The following is a 12793-nucleotide window of genomic DNA, read 5'->3' on the forward strand; positions in this document are numbered from 1 at the left end:
AGCTTCTTGTCATAATTTTTGCATCACATTATTTGCTTTGAAGAGAAAATTTTAAAAAATATAATTTTTTTCTATAAAATGACACTAAAAGACCGTATTTTTCATATCGATCATAAACATAGGATGAACTTTTGGTGTTACTGTGACCTGTTTTTGAAATTGTGTCATATAAGTGATTTTCACTTTTATCCTAATCAAAACCCAAATTTTACATCCGATTTTACTTTAACATGATTAATTTGTTAGGACAAAATAGTAAAATTACTAAAACTCAATCACCCACCCCAATTTCAAAAAAAAAAAAAAAAAACTATCCACCCGCAAAAAAAAAAAAAAAACTATCCACCCGCACTCAGCTGCCCAAATATTTTTACATGCATTTCCATGTGCACATGCGGAGTGTGTGCTAACGGTTGTCGTCGTCTCAGAGACCTGAATCGAAGCTCACTCTCTCTCTCACCAATGGCAACTCTCTCCCTCCTCTCTCTCCTCCTCCTCCTCCTCTTTCCCCCCTCTCTCCTCCTCCTCCTCCTCCACCTCATCCTCCGCCCCCGCCCCGTCAAGATCCTCATCAAGGACCGCCACGTCTTCATCACCGGCGGATCGAGTGGCATCGGCCTCGCCATGGCCCACCAGGCCGCCTCCCAGGGAGCCCGAGTCTCCATCCTCGCCCGCGGACGCGACAAGCTCGAGGAGGCCCAGCGCGCGATCCGCCTCGCCACCGGCATCGACGTCGCCGTCTTCAGCGCCGACGCGCGCGACTTCGAGGCCGTCAAGGCTGCGGTCGAGGAGGCCGGGCCGATCGACGTGCTGGTGTGCAACCAGGGGGTCTTCGTGCCGTCGGAGCTGGAGAAGCAGGAGATGGAGGAGGTGAAGTTTATGATCGACGTGAATTTGATCGGAACGTTTCATTTGGTCAAGGCGGCTCTGGATGGGATGAAGAAGAACCGGAGGGAGCGTGGACCGGGTTCGATTGCGTTTATGTCGTCGCAGGCCGGCCAGGTATAAAAGACTCAGACTGGGATGCATTGTCTTTTATACTGGGATGCATTCTTTTTATTTACTGTTGGGATCTGGATGTTTATGAATTTTAGATCAATAGATTTGACATTGTTCTGCAATGAGGATAGCTCCAATGTAAAGATTTGGTAGCTTGCTGAGTCATAAAACATGCGGTCGTGAGTAAAAGCGGGAGTGCAAGCCTAAAAGCATGTTTTCGAAAACGAGTTTAAATTCTTTTTGCCGGCAAGGTAAACGATGGTTTTTCCGACACCCTCATTGTGTCTCCACCATGCGTTTATAAAATACTTATTGTGGGCCCCACCATGCGTTTATAAAGTACGTGTCTGTGAGTAAAAACGGGATCGCGAGCCTAAAAGCATGTTTCAAAAACGAGTTTAAATTCTTTCTGTCTCCACGCCCCATCGTGGGTTTATTATTATAGTATGAACCGTTCATCTTGTCTGGCCTGATGAGTTTAAGTTCTTTCGTTGCAGGCCGGCCGGGGAAAGGACTGATGCATTCTTTTGTTTTACTGTTAGGATCTGTTTGGTTTAACTGTAGTTATTTGATGAGGACTTGGAGATTGATTTTGAGTGCTTTATTATTTGGAGGGTAGGCTTCAAATATATGCAACATTAACTTCTTGATTGGGCAACACTTGCAACACTTATGCCTATTTATTTTTTCTTAATTACAGTTGTTATCATCTACACTTCTGAGTGATCTTTTGTTTTATTTTTCGTCATAAAGTTTTAGCACTAAGGACAAAAAAGATGGTTGTTTCAATCTTTTTTCTTTTTTCATGAGGCTTTTTATAAGAAAATTTAGACTACCCTTGTTGAGGCAAAAATAAAAATAATCGATGGCGAATCTAATAAAAATTCAGAAAGGACAAACTGAAATACTAAAACAATAATTTAGCAAGAACAGGGCCTTACTAGTAGCTTTTGCCTTTTATTCTTTTCAGCTATTGGTCGAGTTTTGCTGCTCCTGTTGTCGTGTTTATGTTATAGGTATTGACTTGGAAAGTTTGTACTCCTCTTGACATAGATGCAAGTAAGTCCCACTCGCAAGGGAGGCTTACAAACTGCTCTACCATCAGTAGGGTCATTTTTTACTAGCTTTATTGCTTTCCCGGTCTTCAATAGTTTTGGAAGGTTTTGAAACATGCTTTCAGGCTCCTCCTCCTTAATAGCTTTATTGCTTTTCCTGTCTTTTAGTTTGGAATGTTGTTGAAACATGAATATATCCTTCCTATTGTTCTAGTAATGTTGGTACCAAGTAACCAGCATGTTAGATACTTTTAAGCATTACGTTGGACATTGCGGGGTATCAATTGTTACACGAATATAACTCTTTACTTGTACCGTTTATCTCATTATTTAAAATTGGTTTCATTTACAGGTTGGCATATATGGCTACACTGCTTATTCAGCTAGTAAATTTGGCCTCAGGGGCATGGCAGAATCATTGCAACAGGAAGTTATTGCAGATAATATTCACGTCTCCCTAATATTTCCCCCAGACACTGAAACCCCTGGTTTGGCAGAAGGTTTGGGATTTGATCCTGTTTTATTAGTAGCAGCATAGATTTTGCAAATGTAATTTGTTGTTAGGTTGCGATGCAACACAAACCTCTAATATATTGTTTACAAGTATACAGATCCTGCTCCTCTGTTTAAACATTTTATTTAAAATTTTGGTTCTTGATTCACTCAAACATTTTGATGGTCACTAATTGTCCATTTGATGGCCAAGTCTAAGACTGAAAAGAGAGACAATGCTTGCGAAGTCTCTGCAGTATATCTGCCTTCTATACTGTTCAGATTGTATGTGCTAAGACATTGTGCATTTTCTGATATTCTGAGGTTTAGTTAATCAAATTCTGGTATGGCAGTCGTTTAGTATACATAGAAGATCAAAGAATCTATGAAAAGATTTCTTTTTTCAATATCCTTAGTTGATGGAACATGGGGATAGTCTCAATCACATTAGTAATTTCTGCATGGACAATGTTGCATTATATCTCGCCTTCATTGAATTAAGTTGCAGAAGTTTTGTCGTATTGATGTCTTTTATGTGTACAACTTTTGCCTCCTCTTTAAAAGATTCCAATTATTGCAGAGGAGAAGAAAAGACCACAGTTGACTAGTATCATAGCTGCTTCCTCGGGTGCCATGAAAGCCGATGAAGTTGCTAAGAAAGCTTTGGATGGAATCAAGTCTGGTAGTTTTTTTGTGCCATGCAACTTTGAGGGAATCCTACTGGCCGTTGCAACTGCTGGTCTATCCCCTCAGAGATCATTGTGGATGGCGTTTGTTGAGGTGATTGCTGCTGGGATCACACGTATTGCAGCTCTATGCTTCCAATGGAGTTGGTATGGAAGCATAGAAAAGTGGCATGCACATAGGAAATAGTAAGTACTTTTTAAAGTTGCTCTCTCGCTTGGAAGATACACATTCCCCAATAGCTTCATTCATTCTCTGAATTTCCTCCATTATTATTAGTTTCATTCAAGTACTTGTGAAAAAAACAAACAAAAGAAGTTTAGTTGGGAACTTTCTAAAAGGGATGATAATGATATACTACTAAATTAGCTTTATATTATGTGCCATTCCTTTTTTATTGGTTATTATGTGTGTAAGGAACCTCCACATTTGAACTCATAAGCACCACACCCAAGTTAGGCAGAAAGATGTAGTGATCTCCTAAGTCACTGCTATTTATTTTAGTGTTGATACTAGTGCAAGCAAAAGCTCACCGGCTATGTGATTGTGTCAATTGTGAACTCATCAAGGTACACCCGAGTTTCCGATAACAGTAGCAATATAGCTCGATCCCTTCTTCATCCAGAGTTCAAGGGGAACATTGTCCAAACATTATGGTATTTTTATACATGCCTTTTTGTTACAGTCTTCAAACTGACCTCAGATTTTTCTCTTGTGCTTCCCAAAATAGTTCTGGAAGCTTTGTTTGTCTTTTGAACTTAGAAACTGTTTCACACATTGTAATCCTCAATGTAGAACTTCTTTGAAGTTCTGTTAGATTCTTGAAGGACACTAATTGAAGTAGTCTGGTAGATTTGAGTTCTTGTACGAGAGCAAAAGAAAAAGATTTATTAGTAGCAGTTGCAGGTTCCCCACTTTTTCCTTAAAGGCATGCAGTTGAATGTGTTGTGTGCTGACTTGTATGTCTGATATTACATGGTGTACCGAGGGATTTAGAAAGCATGCTAATGAAACAATGCGTTTGGGAAGGAGCAATTCTCTTAGAGCAACATTTTTGGTTTTGGTACACCTCTTAGAGTAACATTAAGATCTCATACATGGCTAGAAATTTTGTTTAGCTTCCTCAGTCCTCACTACAAGCATGTCATTTGGAAAGCCCACATCTAAGTAATCCAGGACGGAAGTATTAAGGGGCGAGTTGGGGCAATTGGCCCGCTTACTTTTGGGAAAAACACTTGAGCCACAGCATTTTCGGAGCTTTCTAAAGTTGCCCCTTGATATATGAGAGTAAATGCAAATTTCTCTTATGGATTTAGATTTAGAAATTCCACCCTCCTATTGATATTCATTCCACCATTAAATCCCCAATTTGTACTGCCCTAATTTCTCATCTACCTCACTAACTTTTTTGTCTCAAAATCTCCCTCCAGCAAATTCATCTCTCTTGTCTCTAATCTCACAGCCATCGAACTTTCCTCCTCTTGCAAAATATATTTGCACTTCTGTTTAGTTTTTTGACTTGCTGAACGAGAAAAAGGTATTTTATTTGGTTAGAGGTAAAAAATTGTCCCCACTAGGCAAAATTCTTGGCTCCGCCACTGCAAGTTGTTGGTACAAGGTACCTAGTAACAGTTGAGTATAGCATTCCCAAGAATTAATTCATATTTGTAACCGTAATTATTTTGGGCTTACTTGTTTGCCATGAATTGAAGTATCCTTATGTTCCATTATCTGAGTTTTGAAATTCGGAATTATATCTTTGAAGTTAACTGGCAATTCACATTCGTGAGTACGATCTTATGAGCACCGTAAATTGTGCTCAACTAGGAGTTCGTTGGACAGTTGATGATCCATATTTTCCTTCTGTTCTTTGATTTCAGAACTGTGGACCACATTCGGGTGGGGTGTTTGGCAAGGGGGAAATTTTCTATTCTGGAGCTATCAGCTATTATGTTTTGATGGCTTTTAAGGTCTTCAAGAGGTGGTAGAAACTGAAGTTGGAATTTTCATTTTTCACAATTCCTCGGTATGGGTCGAGGGATTGCAAGCTGCCTTCTCTACGATGCGCACGGCTTTATGTTCGTTAAATTATACGGAAACCAACAAAGGAAACACAATATTTTGCAGTTTCATAGTAGTTTCCCCCCCTCCCTTTTTTGGGTAAATTTTGAAGTTTCATAGTTGTCCATTAAATCCCATTTATTTTTCAGGGACTTTGTCAGTTCTTAATTGTGTAGGTTGTTTTTCGTATTTCTGAAACAGTTGGAATGGCAAGAGGTATATCATACATGCTTGATTGCGTGGGTCCATTCCACCATATTTGCTCTGTGAATTATTCATCCCCACTTCTTGATAGATGTGTAGAACGCTGGTGGCGGCATGCTTGACACATGAGAGTCGGACGGGGAGTGGTGTTTTCTAGTGGCAAACGGGTGAGTAACGCGTAAGAACCCGCCCTCAGGAGGAAAAGGGGCTTGTCCTCGCTACTTGAGCGAGTTAATTTTTTTTCGTTTTAATAGAATTGGAATGATCTTTCCGCTCGAAAAATCCTGGAGAACGACACACAATGTTGTGGAATATTCATTTTCCAATTGATGGGAGATTATTTACAGGATTTTGAGACTTACAGGAAACTAGGCAAGTACTATGTAAGAAAGTTCAACGACACAAACTTCCAATGCCATTATGCCAAGTCTCGCAGTGGATCAGAAACAAATAATTTACGAAGGCTAGGCCACTCTCTTCTTGTTCCTAGTGGAATCCTCAATACAAAGATCCCCTTGAAATAGATAAGGGCGCCAAGATTTCTACAACGACCTTCAATTCTTGACATGAATTGACGTACCAATCCACTTAAATGTATGTTAGAGTAACCGAAGAAGCTAGCATATGTATTTAGAGAGAAAATTATTCCTGAAAGTGGCGTGAATAAGTTCTTCACGGCTTTGCACAATTTCGCCCGTCCATTTGTGCAATCAATGGTTGAGATTGCTTTTAAATTTTGACTCAAAGTTGGTTTTCAATTCGAACCGTCCAAAAACACTTTGGACGCGCGTGATTGGCCCTTCGTAAACAGAGAGTTTATGTAAAGTTCCATAAAGAAGTTATTCTGATGTATTTATCAAGTAAATAACATCTCCCTTCATTTTCTAGGTGTCGAACGTATTTTATCTGGGAAACTTTGAGCGAAATAAATATGTCTCAATGAACCAGAATAATAGCCAAAATAAGTTCTCAAGAATATAAAGCCAAAGCGGATCAAAAAAAAGAATATAAAGCAAAAGAATACCAGAAATGGGTGAAATGTGCAACTTTTGAAATTTCAAAGTGCATCGCGAGCACAATTAAATGGTAAAATATGTCATTAAGCCCCTCACACTTAGGTGGTGTTCTACTAACACTTTTTGTACTTTTAAAAAAAGTGCACATTTTATTCTTATTCAAGTTTTTTTCTCGTTTATTAATTTTGCGTTAAACTTATGTGGATTATTGATTTGTCTTAACGGAAAAGTAAATTTTTTTTTACTTTTTTCCAAATATTTTGAAAAATAACTACTTTTAAGCAAAAAAAGTCAAAATATTTGGGTATAAGAAAAACTATTTTACTTTTCCAATTTGTCTTGTGAGATGAATCGATAATCTACAAAAATTTAGCGTAAAACTATCACATGTAACAAAACTTTGAATAAGGATAAAACATGCACTTTTTTCTAAAAGTGCAAAGAGTGAACCTGACCCAAATTTGGGTAAAAATTTGGGTCAGGCTCACTTCAATGGCTAAATAATCCATTACCCAAATATATTACGGAGTATTTTTTTATGCTTTCAAGAGTATTTCCCTCTATTTTTGCTTCCCTCTATTTTTTTTCCCAACAACAACTCCTTTTTAGTTCCCTCCCATTTTTCCCCTTTTGCTCCACGAGTTTGTTCCAAACTGATAGAATCCTCTAAAATTTCATACTCATCCATTGATCAAATTTTAGAAACCCACAACTGTACGTTCGTTGAGAGGGAGAGAGAAATGAGAAGAGCAGCATCATCAATCGCCCTGGCTCACCTCATTCTTGTCCTTCGATTTATGGTTCTCTGCTCTCAGAATGGCATGAAAAGGATTTTATTACCAAAAGAAAAGGCAATTGAAAAGGAGAAAGAGCCATTGGAATATTGGGGGGAAAAATAGAGAGGCTTGGGTTGTTCTAAATTTGGGCAAAGAAATGAATAAAGGTTTGGATGAAAGATTGAAAAGTACCAGTAGTTTTTTTGTGAATTTTGCCTAAATTAAAAAATGGATCAAGCATGGACATTGGAGAGGCTCAAACCCCTCATTTCCAAGTTCGGAAACCATATAAAATACATTTGGGATAGTTGAGGGATAATAGTGAAAATAACCACAATAAAAATTACAAAAAAAAAAAACTACACTCCACAGTCCACAGAAGCAGCCAGCCGCTGAGAAAACAAACCCCCGAGCCGTGAGTGACTCATCATTTCTCGCCATGGCCTGTGCGATGATGAAGCGATCGACGGCGACGATGATGAAATCAGTGGCCGGAAATCTCCGATCGCGAACCTTCGCTTCCGTCTCGGTCGGGACCGATCTGGTCTCGGCCGCACCGGATGTCTCCCTCCAGAAGGCTCGAAGCTGGGACGAAGGCGTTGAGTCCAAGTTCTCCACCACACCCCTCAAAGACTTGTTCAAGGTTTACCCTAGTATGAAAAATCAAATTTTTTGTTGTTTGGAATTGGGTTTAGGGATTTGTTTTCATCTGGGTTGATTAATTTCTGCATTTTTTTTTAACTTTGGGTTTGTTTGATTTGTTTTGCAGGACAAAAAAGTCGTCATCTTTGGGCTTCCCGTAAGATTCTACTTCTTAATTACTTGTTGAAAGAGTAGCTCTGAATTGTAAATTCAGGCCCTTAATTTTTATAGACATGGAATGGAAGAAAGAAATTGCGAATTTCCCACTTTAGATCTGATTTACTATTTGTTGAATAATTAATTATATGGTACTGGTCTGTTGGCAATGTCTATTACCATTGCGCTGGTGCGAGCCAAAAATGCTGCCTTTAACATAGGAAGTTATTCAGTTTTTGGGTTAATTGATGTGTGAGGCAGATGGAAAAAGGATACTTTTTTTTGGGAATGAGTAATGCAAACAAAACCCGTTTGGATACCATGTGATCTCGTGGCAATATGTGGCGCTAACCATATCATGTGATGGGCTCCACATGGCACATGTGACATATTGGTCCATCTAAAGCGCCAAGTCAAATGATACATGCAGTTATTGTTGTCTTTTATAAGGAATTGCCAAGTGGTTTAGACGTACTTCTTTTAGTTCAGAAAATGTAGAAAATTAGTAATAGAGTGAAGCAGAAAGGTATACAGGCATCAAACTAGTGAAAGAGCAGAAAACAAAATATTGATGCCAGGATATTCTTTACATATCTACATTCTACGGTATCAATGTGAAACATTGTATGCCCTGCACCCGAATCCTTATTGGGGGTAACCATAAAATCGTTTTAATGAGTGAGGCAGCCTTTTGTATCCTTATCCAACGAAACTATGGTTAGTGCTTTTGACTACATTTTTTTTTTTGATCGGCAATGTGTTTGACTATATTTCAGGGTGCTTACACGGGAGTTTGTTCAGCCCAGCACGTGCCTAGTTACAAGAATAACATTGACAAGTTCAAGGCCAAGGGGGTCGATCATGTGGTGTGCGTAGCTGTCAACGATCCTTACGTTTTGAATGGTTGGGCAGAGAAGCTTGAGGCTAAAAATGCTGTAAGTTACTCCTTAGTCATCTTTTGCACATTTAAGTGTGTTTATTGCTTATCTCATGTGCATTTTTTGTATGCATATGCAGAAGGGGTAAAAAAGGTAAGGAGGTCTCAATGGGGTCACTTAGACTCTGTTTGGTTAGGGTTTTGATTTTGGGGTTTGTAGGCCGAGTTGGGAACTTAATGAGACTTTCCAGCTAGGGATGGTGGGTTTAGCCCCTATCTCTCCCCCTTAAGAGCCCTTAATGCATTCCATAACCGAATGAGCTTGGAAAGTCCGAAGGCTAATCTGGCATGAGTGCACAGAGATAGATAAAGAAAATGAGAGTAATAATTGGAGAGAAAACCTATTGGAAACCGTGCGCAGAGAGAGGTTGGGTTTAGAGACCCTAAAACGAACACAGTCTTAGTGATTATTCTTGCTTTTACAAATAATTTAGGAGGTGTGAGTCTTCAATCGTATACCATGTGTACCTAATTTAGCTGCCCTTCTTTTCCTTTATTAATATGGGAGGAAACATAGACATAGTTGGAGTTGCCAACGGCCTAATAGGCTTGAAGAAGCATGACCAAGTGACCAACTTTTTTTTATAATTTTTTTTTAAATCAGGGATATTTTAGGAGCCTTCTACAGGTACCTTACCAACTGATATAAAGATGCTGTATAACTTGTCTCCATGATAGGAATTAACTGTATTGTTCGACGTTCACTGTGTATGCATTTCAGATCTGCATCCAAAAATGAATACCATGCGTCGTTGGAATTACATATAATAAAATTTATCACCAGGGAAGGTGTCCAGAAAAGTGAAAACGATCTAGCTATCAGTATTTAATCATGCAGTAATAGCTACCATTAATTTGAAACATTTTAATTGGTATGTTAGCTGAGTTGTAATCTGCGGTTGGCTAGCAGGCCCCAGGTTTTTTTTTTTAGGTAAGTGCAGGCCCCAGGTTTTGAACCCATTATCTATGCAAATTGATGTTATTGTAAGTTTGTAACTAATTTTTTTTTTTTACCCTGACCCATCAATCTGAAAAGGATATGAACCCGGTTCTTAATATTTGAAACCATTTGTTGATTAGAGAGAGAGACATGGTACAAAGACCTAACTACCCCTCACTATATTCTAACACCATCCAAATGCAGTGACTTTTTTGGGAAAGAGTTGTCTGAATAACATGGTAAATCAAAACAAAGCCATCGTCTATCACCTTCCTCGATTGATTAAACCCACTATTAATGAGGCCAGCCAGAATTACCACTCCCTCTGCCCTTCTTCATCACCAACCACCTGTCCAAGACCAATGAAACTCCCCATCTGGGTAGTAACCGCTCCACCTCCACATCCACCTTCATTAGACTCACTACCGCTTACGAGAAAATGGACCAAGAACAAAATTTATAGAAAGCGAAACGACTGCAATCATGTCCAGAACCATATCCGTCGCATCACAATCACCAAGTCACTCAACTTAACTGTGGTGACCTCCTTCATCCCAAGACTTTCATTGGGCGGGTGCTTGTTGACATGATCCTGCATCCATCAAACTCGTAACATGCTATTGGTATCTATCTCCTTGATGGCATCCGCCATCAACAACAGATGATTGGTTTGCTATCTTAGTGTTTAGGTAGAGATCCCTTAAAAATATGTACCTTCTATGAGTAATCCATCTATTGTTCTATTCAACAAGCCACCTGTAGCTAAACTTCTTTTATTTCTGCTGAAATTAACAAGAAAAATCCCATCATTTATCAACATCTATTCAAACTGAGCCTTAATCTTTTGCTTAAAAACTTTACTCACCATGGGTTTGACAGCTTTCCTACACAACCTGCTACTGGAACATATGATTTTTTTTTTCCTTGAAAAGTGAGGCTGCATGATCTAGGCCTGTCGTCTTTTCAAACTCGTGTAGCTGTTCTGTCCTTGTAGCATGTGTGAAACTCGAGATCAAGGGGGAGAGGCATAAGTTTGTATGCTCTCCTATGAGAACACGGAATTGACAACACAGAGTAGAATTTGGTTTTGATTGCAAAGTAATGAAGTACTTTTTTTTTTTTGGGTAAGTGAAAATTTATATAACCAAAAAACTTGGAAGAAGCTACAAGGAATCAACAGGGGCATCCCCCTGGCCACCTATGCATCAAAAGGTCCAAGAAACGACCAAAAACAAGTCACGAGGAAACTATGAACAATTGTTTATCGAAAAAATCCTAGAATCTAGGAGCCAGTCATCGCAAATCCTCCTGTTCTGAATGGAGAATTTGGCAGATGACCTAGAGCTGACCTTAGCTCTCACAGAGTTGAAGACCTCACCCATAATGCCATCAACACCTCTGGATTTGCCTTGGAAAATTCTCAAGTTCCGTTCCCCCCAAAGAACATAAATGAAGGCTGTCAAAGACAGCTTATACAGAGAATCACTCAAGCTTTTCCCTTTTCTTTAATGGACTGCCCACTCCAATTCCTGGGCCAAAGCCAGAACCGGCCTAGTAATCCCATTTCTAGCTAAAAGTTGCCTCCAAATCATCTTAGAGATCTGGCATTCAAAGAAAAGATGGCTATGGGAGTAAAGAAGTACTTTTGTCTGCCATTTTTTTGGTTATTCACACGCATTATAAGTGACGGATTCTGAAAGTGGTAAGCTGCGTGCAATGGATTTGATTTGCATGTGGTGCAATTTTGGTTGGGTTGGGCAATCTGATGGAATTGAACTTATCTGATTTGCTAAAACATCAGAACTTCTTATCCATGCTTTCCTAGATTGAATTCTATGGTGACCTTGATGGGAGCTTCCACAAGAGCTTGGACTTGGGAATAGATCTCTCTGCTGCTTTGCTTGGACATCGCTCTCACCGGTATGTCACTAACTGATGTTCTCAAACCAGTACTCGTCTTTTTTCGTCATTATGTAAAAAAAAAACATTTGTTTGGTGAGATGTGAATTGAAGGTAGATGGTCCTAATTGTTTTCCTGATAATACTTCCGTTTCTTATAGGTGGTCAGCATATGTGGTTGACGGAAACGTTAAGGTTCTGAACGTGGAGAAAGCACCATCCGAGTTCAAGGTTTCTGGCGGGGAGGTTATCTTGGGCCAGATATGAAGGTGTTATCAGTTTCTTCACAGTTGAAACAGGAATTTCTACATTTTCTATACAGAGTTGTGTTTCTATCCATATGATAGTGATTCCCTAGTTAATTATGCAAATTATTGAAGTATCATAGGTTAATGTTAGAGGTAGATTGATTTCTGTTCTTTGAGAATAAATTGAGTTCACCACTTTCTTTAAATGGCCGAGGAGATGTTCTATTTTCCGGATTATTTCGGTATTTGGAGCTCCATTGTGGGGATATTTCCTCTTGTTTTTGGTTCTTCATTAGCAGTAGTAGTATTTCTCAAGGAAGATTTATTTGCATTTACTTGTGCATGATGCTTAAAGAAAGAGTACAACTTTGTTCACCTACTTCATGGATATTATCTTTGTCTAGACTCATATCGGAACTCACTTCGACGTTATTTCAGTTGGCGTGTTTTTATTAGCCACTCTTAAAAAATTCAGATCGATAAGGCTGGAAAATTAAAATGGGGTGAAGTACGGAAAAATAAATTTATTTAATTTTGTGTGTTCTCTTGATAACAAATTTTGCAAGAAGATGAAAATTCCTCCTTTTTGACAGGATCTATTTTGTTGGAACTTGTCTCACATCGATCATTGGCCTCTACTGATTAATTATGAATCATATACACTAACATGGTATTAAAAAGAGT

The 12793-nt window shown here is 38.9% G+C and overlaps 2 protein-coding genes and 1 long non-coding RNA gene across 3 annotated transcripts; all 3 read left to right on the plus strand.

Moving 5' to 3' along the window:
- The first annotated feature begins 409 nt into the window (after positions 1 to 409).
- Positions 410 to 5549, plus strand: LOC131321621 (3-dehydrosphinganine reductase TSC10A). Its single transcript, XM_058352506.1, has 4 exons — positions 410 to 1002; positions 2407 to 2554; positions 3127 to 3418; positions 5111 to 5549. Coding segments are annotated over exons 1-4 (981 nt in total). The 5' UTR covers positions 410 to 462; the 3' UTR covers positions 5112 to 5549.
- A 2032-nt stretch (positions 5550 to 7581) lies between these two features.
- On the plus strand, positions 7582 to 12346 carry LOC131321625 (peroxiredoxin-2F, mitochondrial). The gene is made up of 5 exons (XM_058352508.1): positions 7582 to 7930; positions 8057 to 8086; positions 8862 to 9020; positions 11788 to 11882; positions 12023 to 12346. Exons 1-5 carry the CDS (start codon positions 7727 to 7729, stop codon positions 12126 to 12128), a joined length of 594 nt encoding a protein of 197 aa, XP_058208491.1. The 5' UTR covers positions 7582 to 7726; the 3' UTR covers positions 12129 to 12346.
- On the plus strand, positions 9029 to 10763 carry LOC131321626 (uncharacterized). The gene is made up of 2 exons (XR_009198592.1): positions 9029 to 9939; positions 9971 to 10763. It is a non-coding gene; the product is annotated as an uncharacterized LOC131321626 (long non-coding RNA).
- Positions 12347 to 12793: the final 447 nt, after the last annotated feature.

This window comes from Rhododendron vialii, chromosome 4a (assembly GCF_030253575.1).
Source record: "Rhododendron vialii isolate Sample 1 chromosome 4a, ASM3025357v1".
Classification (NCBI taxonomy): domain Eukaryota; kingdom Viridiplantae; phylum Streptophyta; class Magnoliopsida; order Ericales; family Ericaceae; genus Rhododendron; species Rhododendron vialii.

Coding starts and splice junctions, on each gene's coding strand:
- LOC131321621 (XM_058352506.1), top strand. CDS start 463: ATGGCAACTCTCTCCCTCCTCTCTCTCCTCCTCCTCCTCCTCTTTCCC. Junction 1,003..2,406: donor TGTCGTCGCAGGCCGGCCAG/GTATAAAAGACT, acceptor TTTCATTTACAG/GTTGGCATATATGGCTACAC. Junction 2,555..3,126: donor AACCCCTGGTTTGGCAGAAG/GTTTGGGATTTG, acceptor CAATTATTGCAG/AGGAGAAGAAAAGACCACAG.
- LOC131321625 (XM_058352508.1), top strand. CDS start 7,727: ATGGCCTGTGCGATGATGAAGCGATCGACGGCGACGATGATGAAATCA. Junction 9,021..11,787: donor AGCTTGAGGCTAAAAATGCT/GTAAGTTACTCC, acceptor ATGCTTTCCTAG/ATTGAATTCTATGGTGACCT. Junction 11,883..12,022: donor CTTGGACATCGCTCTCACCG/GTATGTCACTAA, acceptor CGTTTCTTATAG/GTGGTCAGCATATGTGGTTG.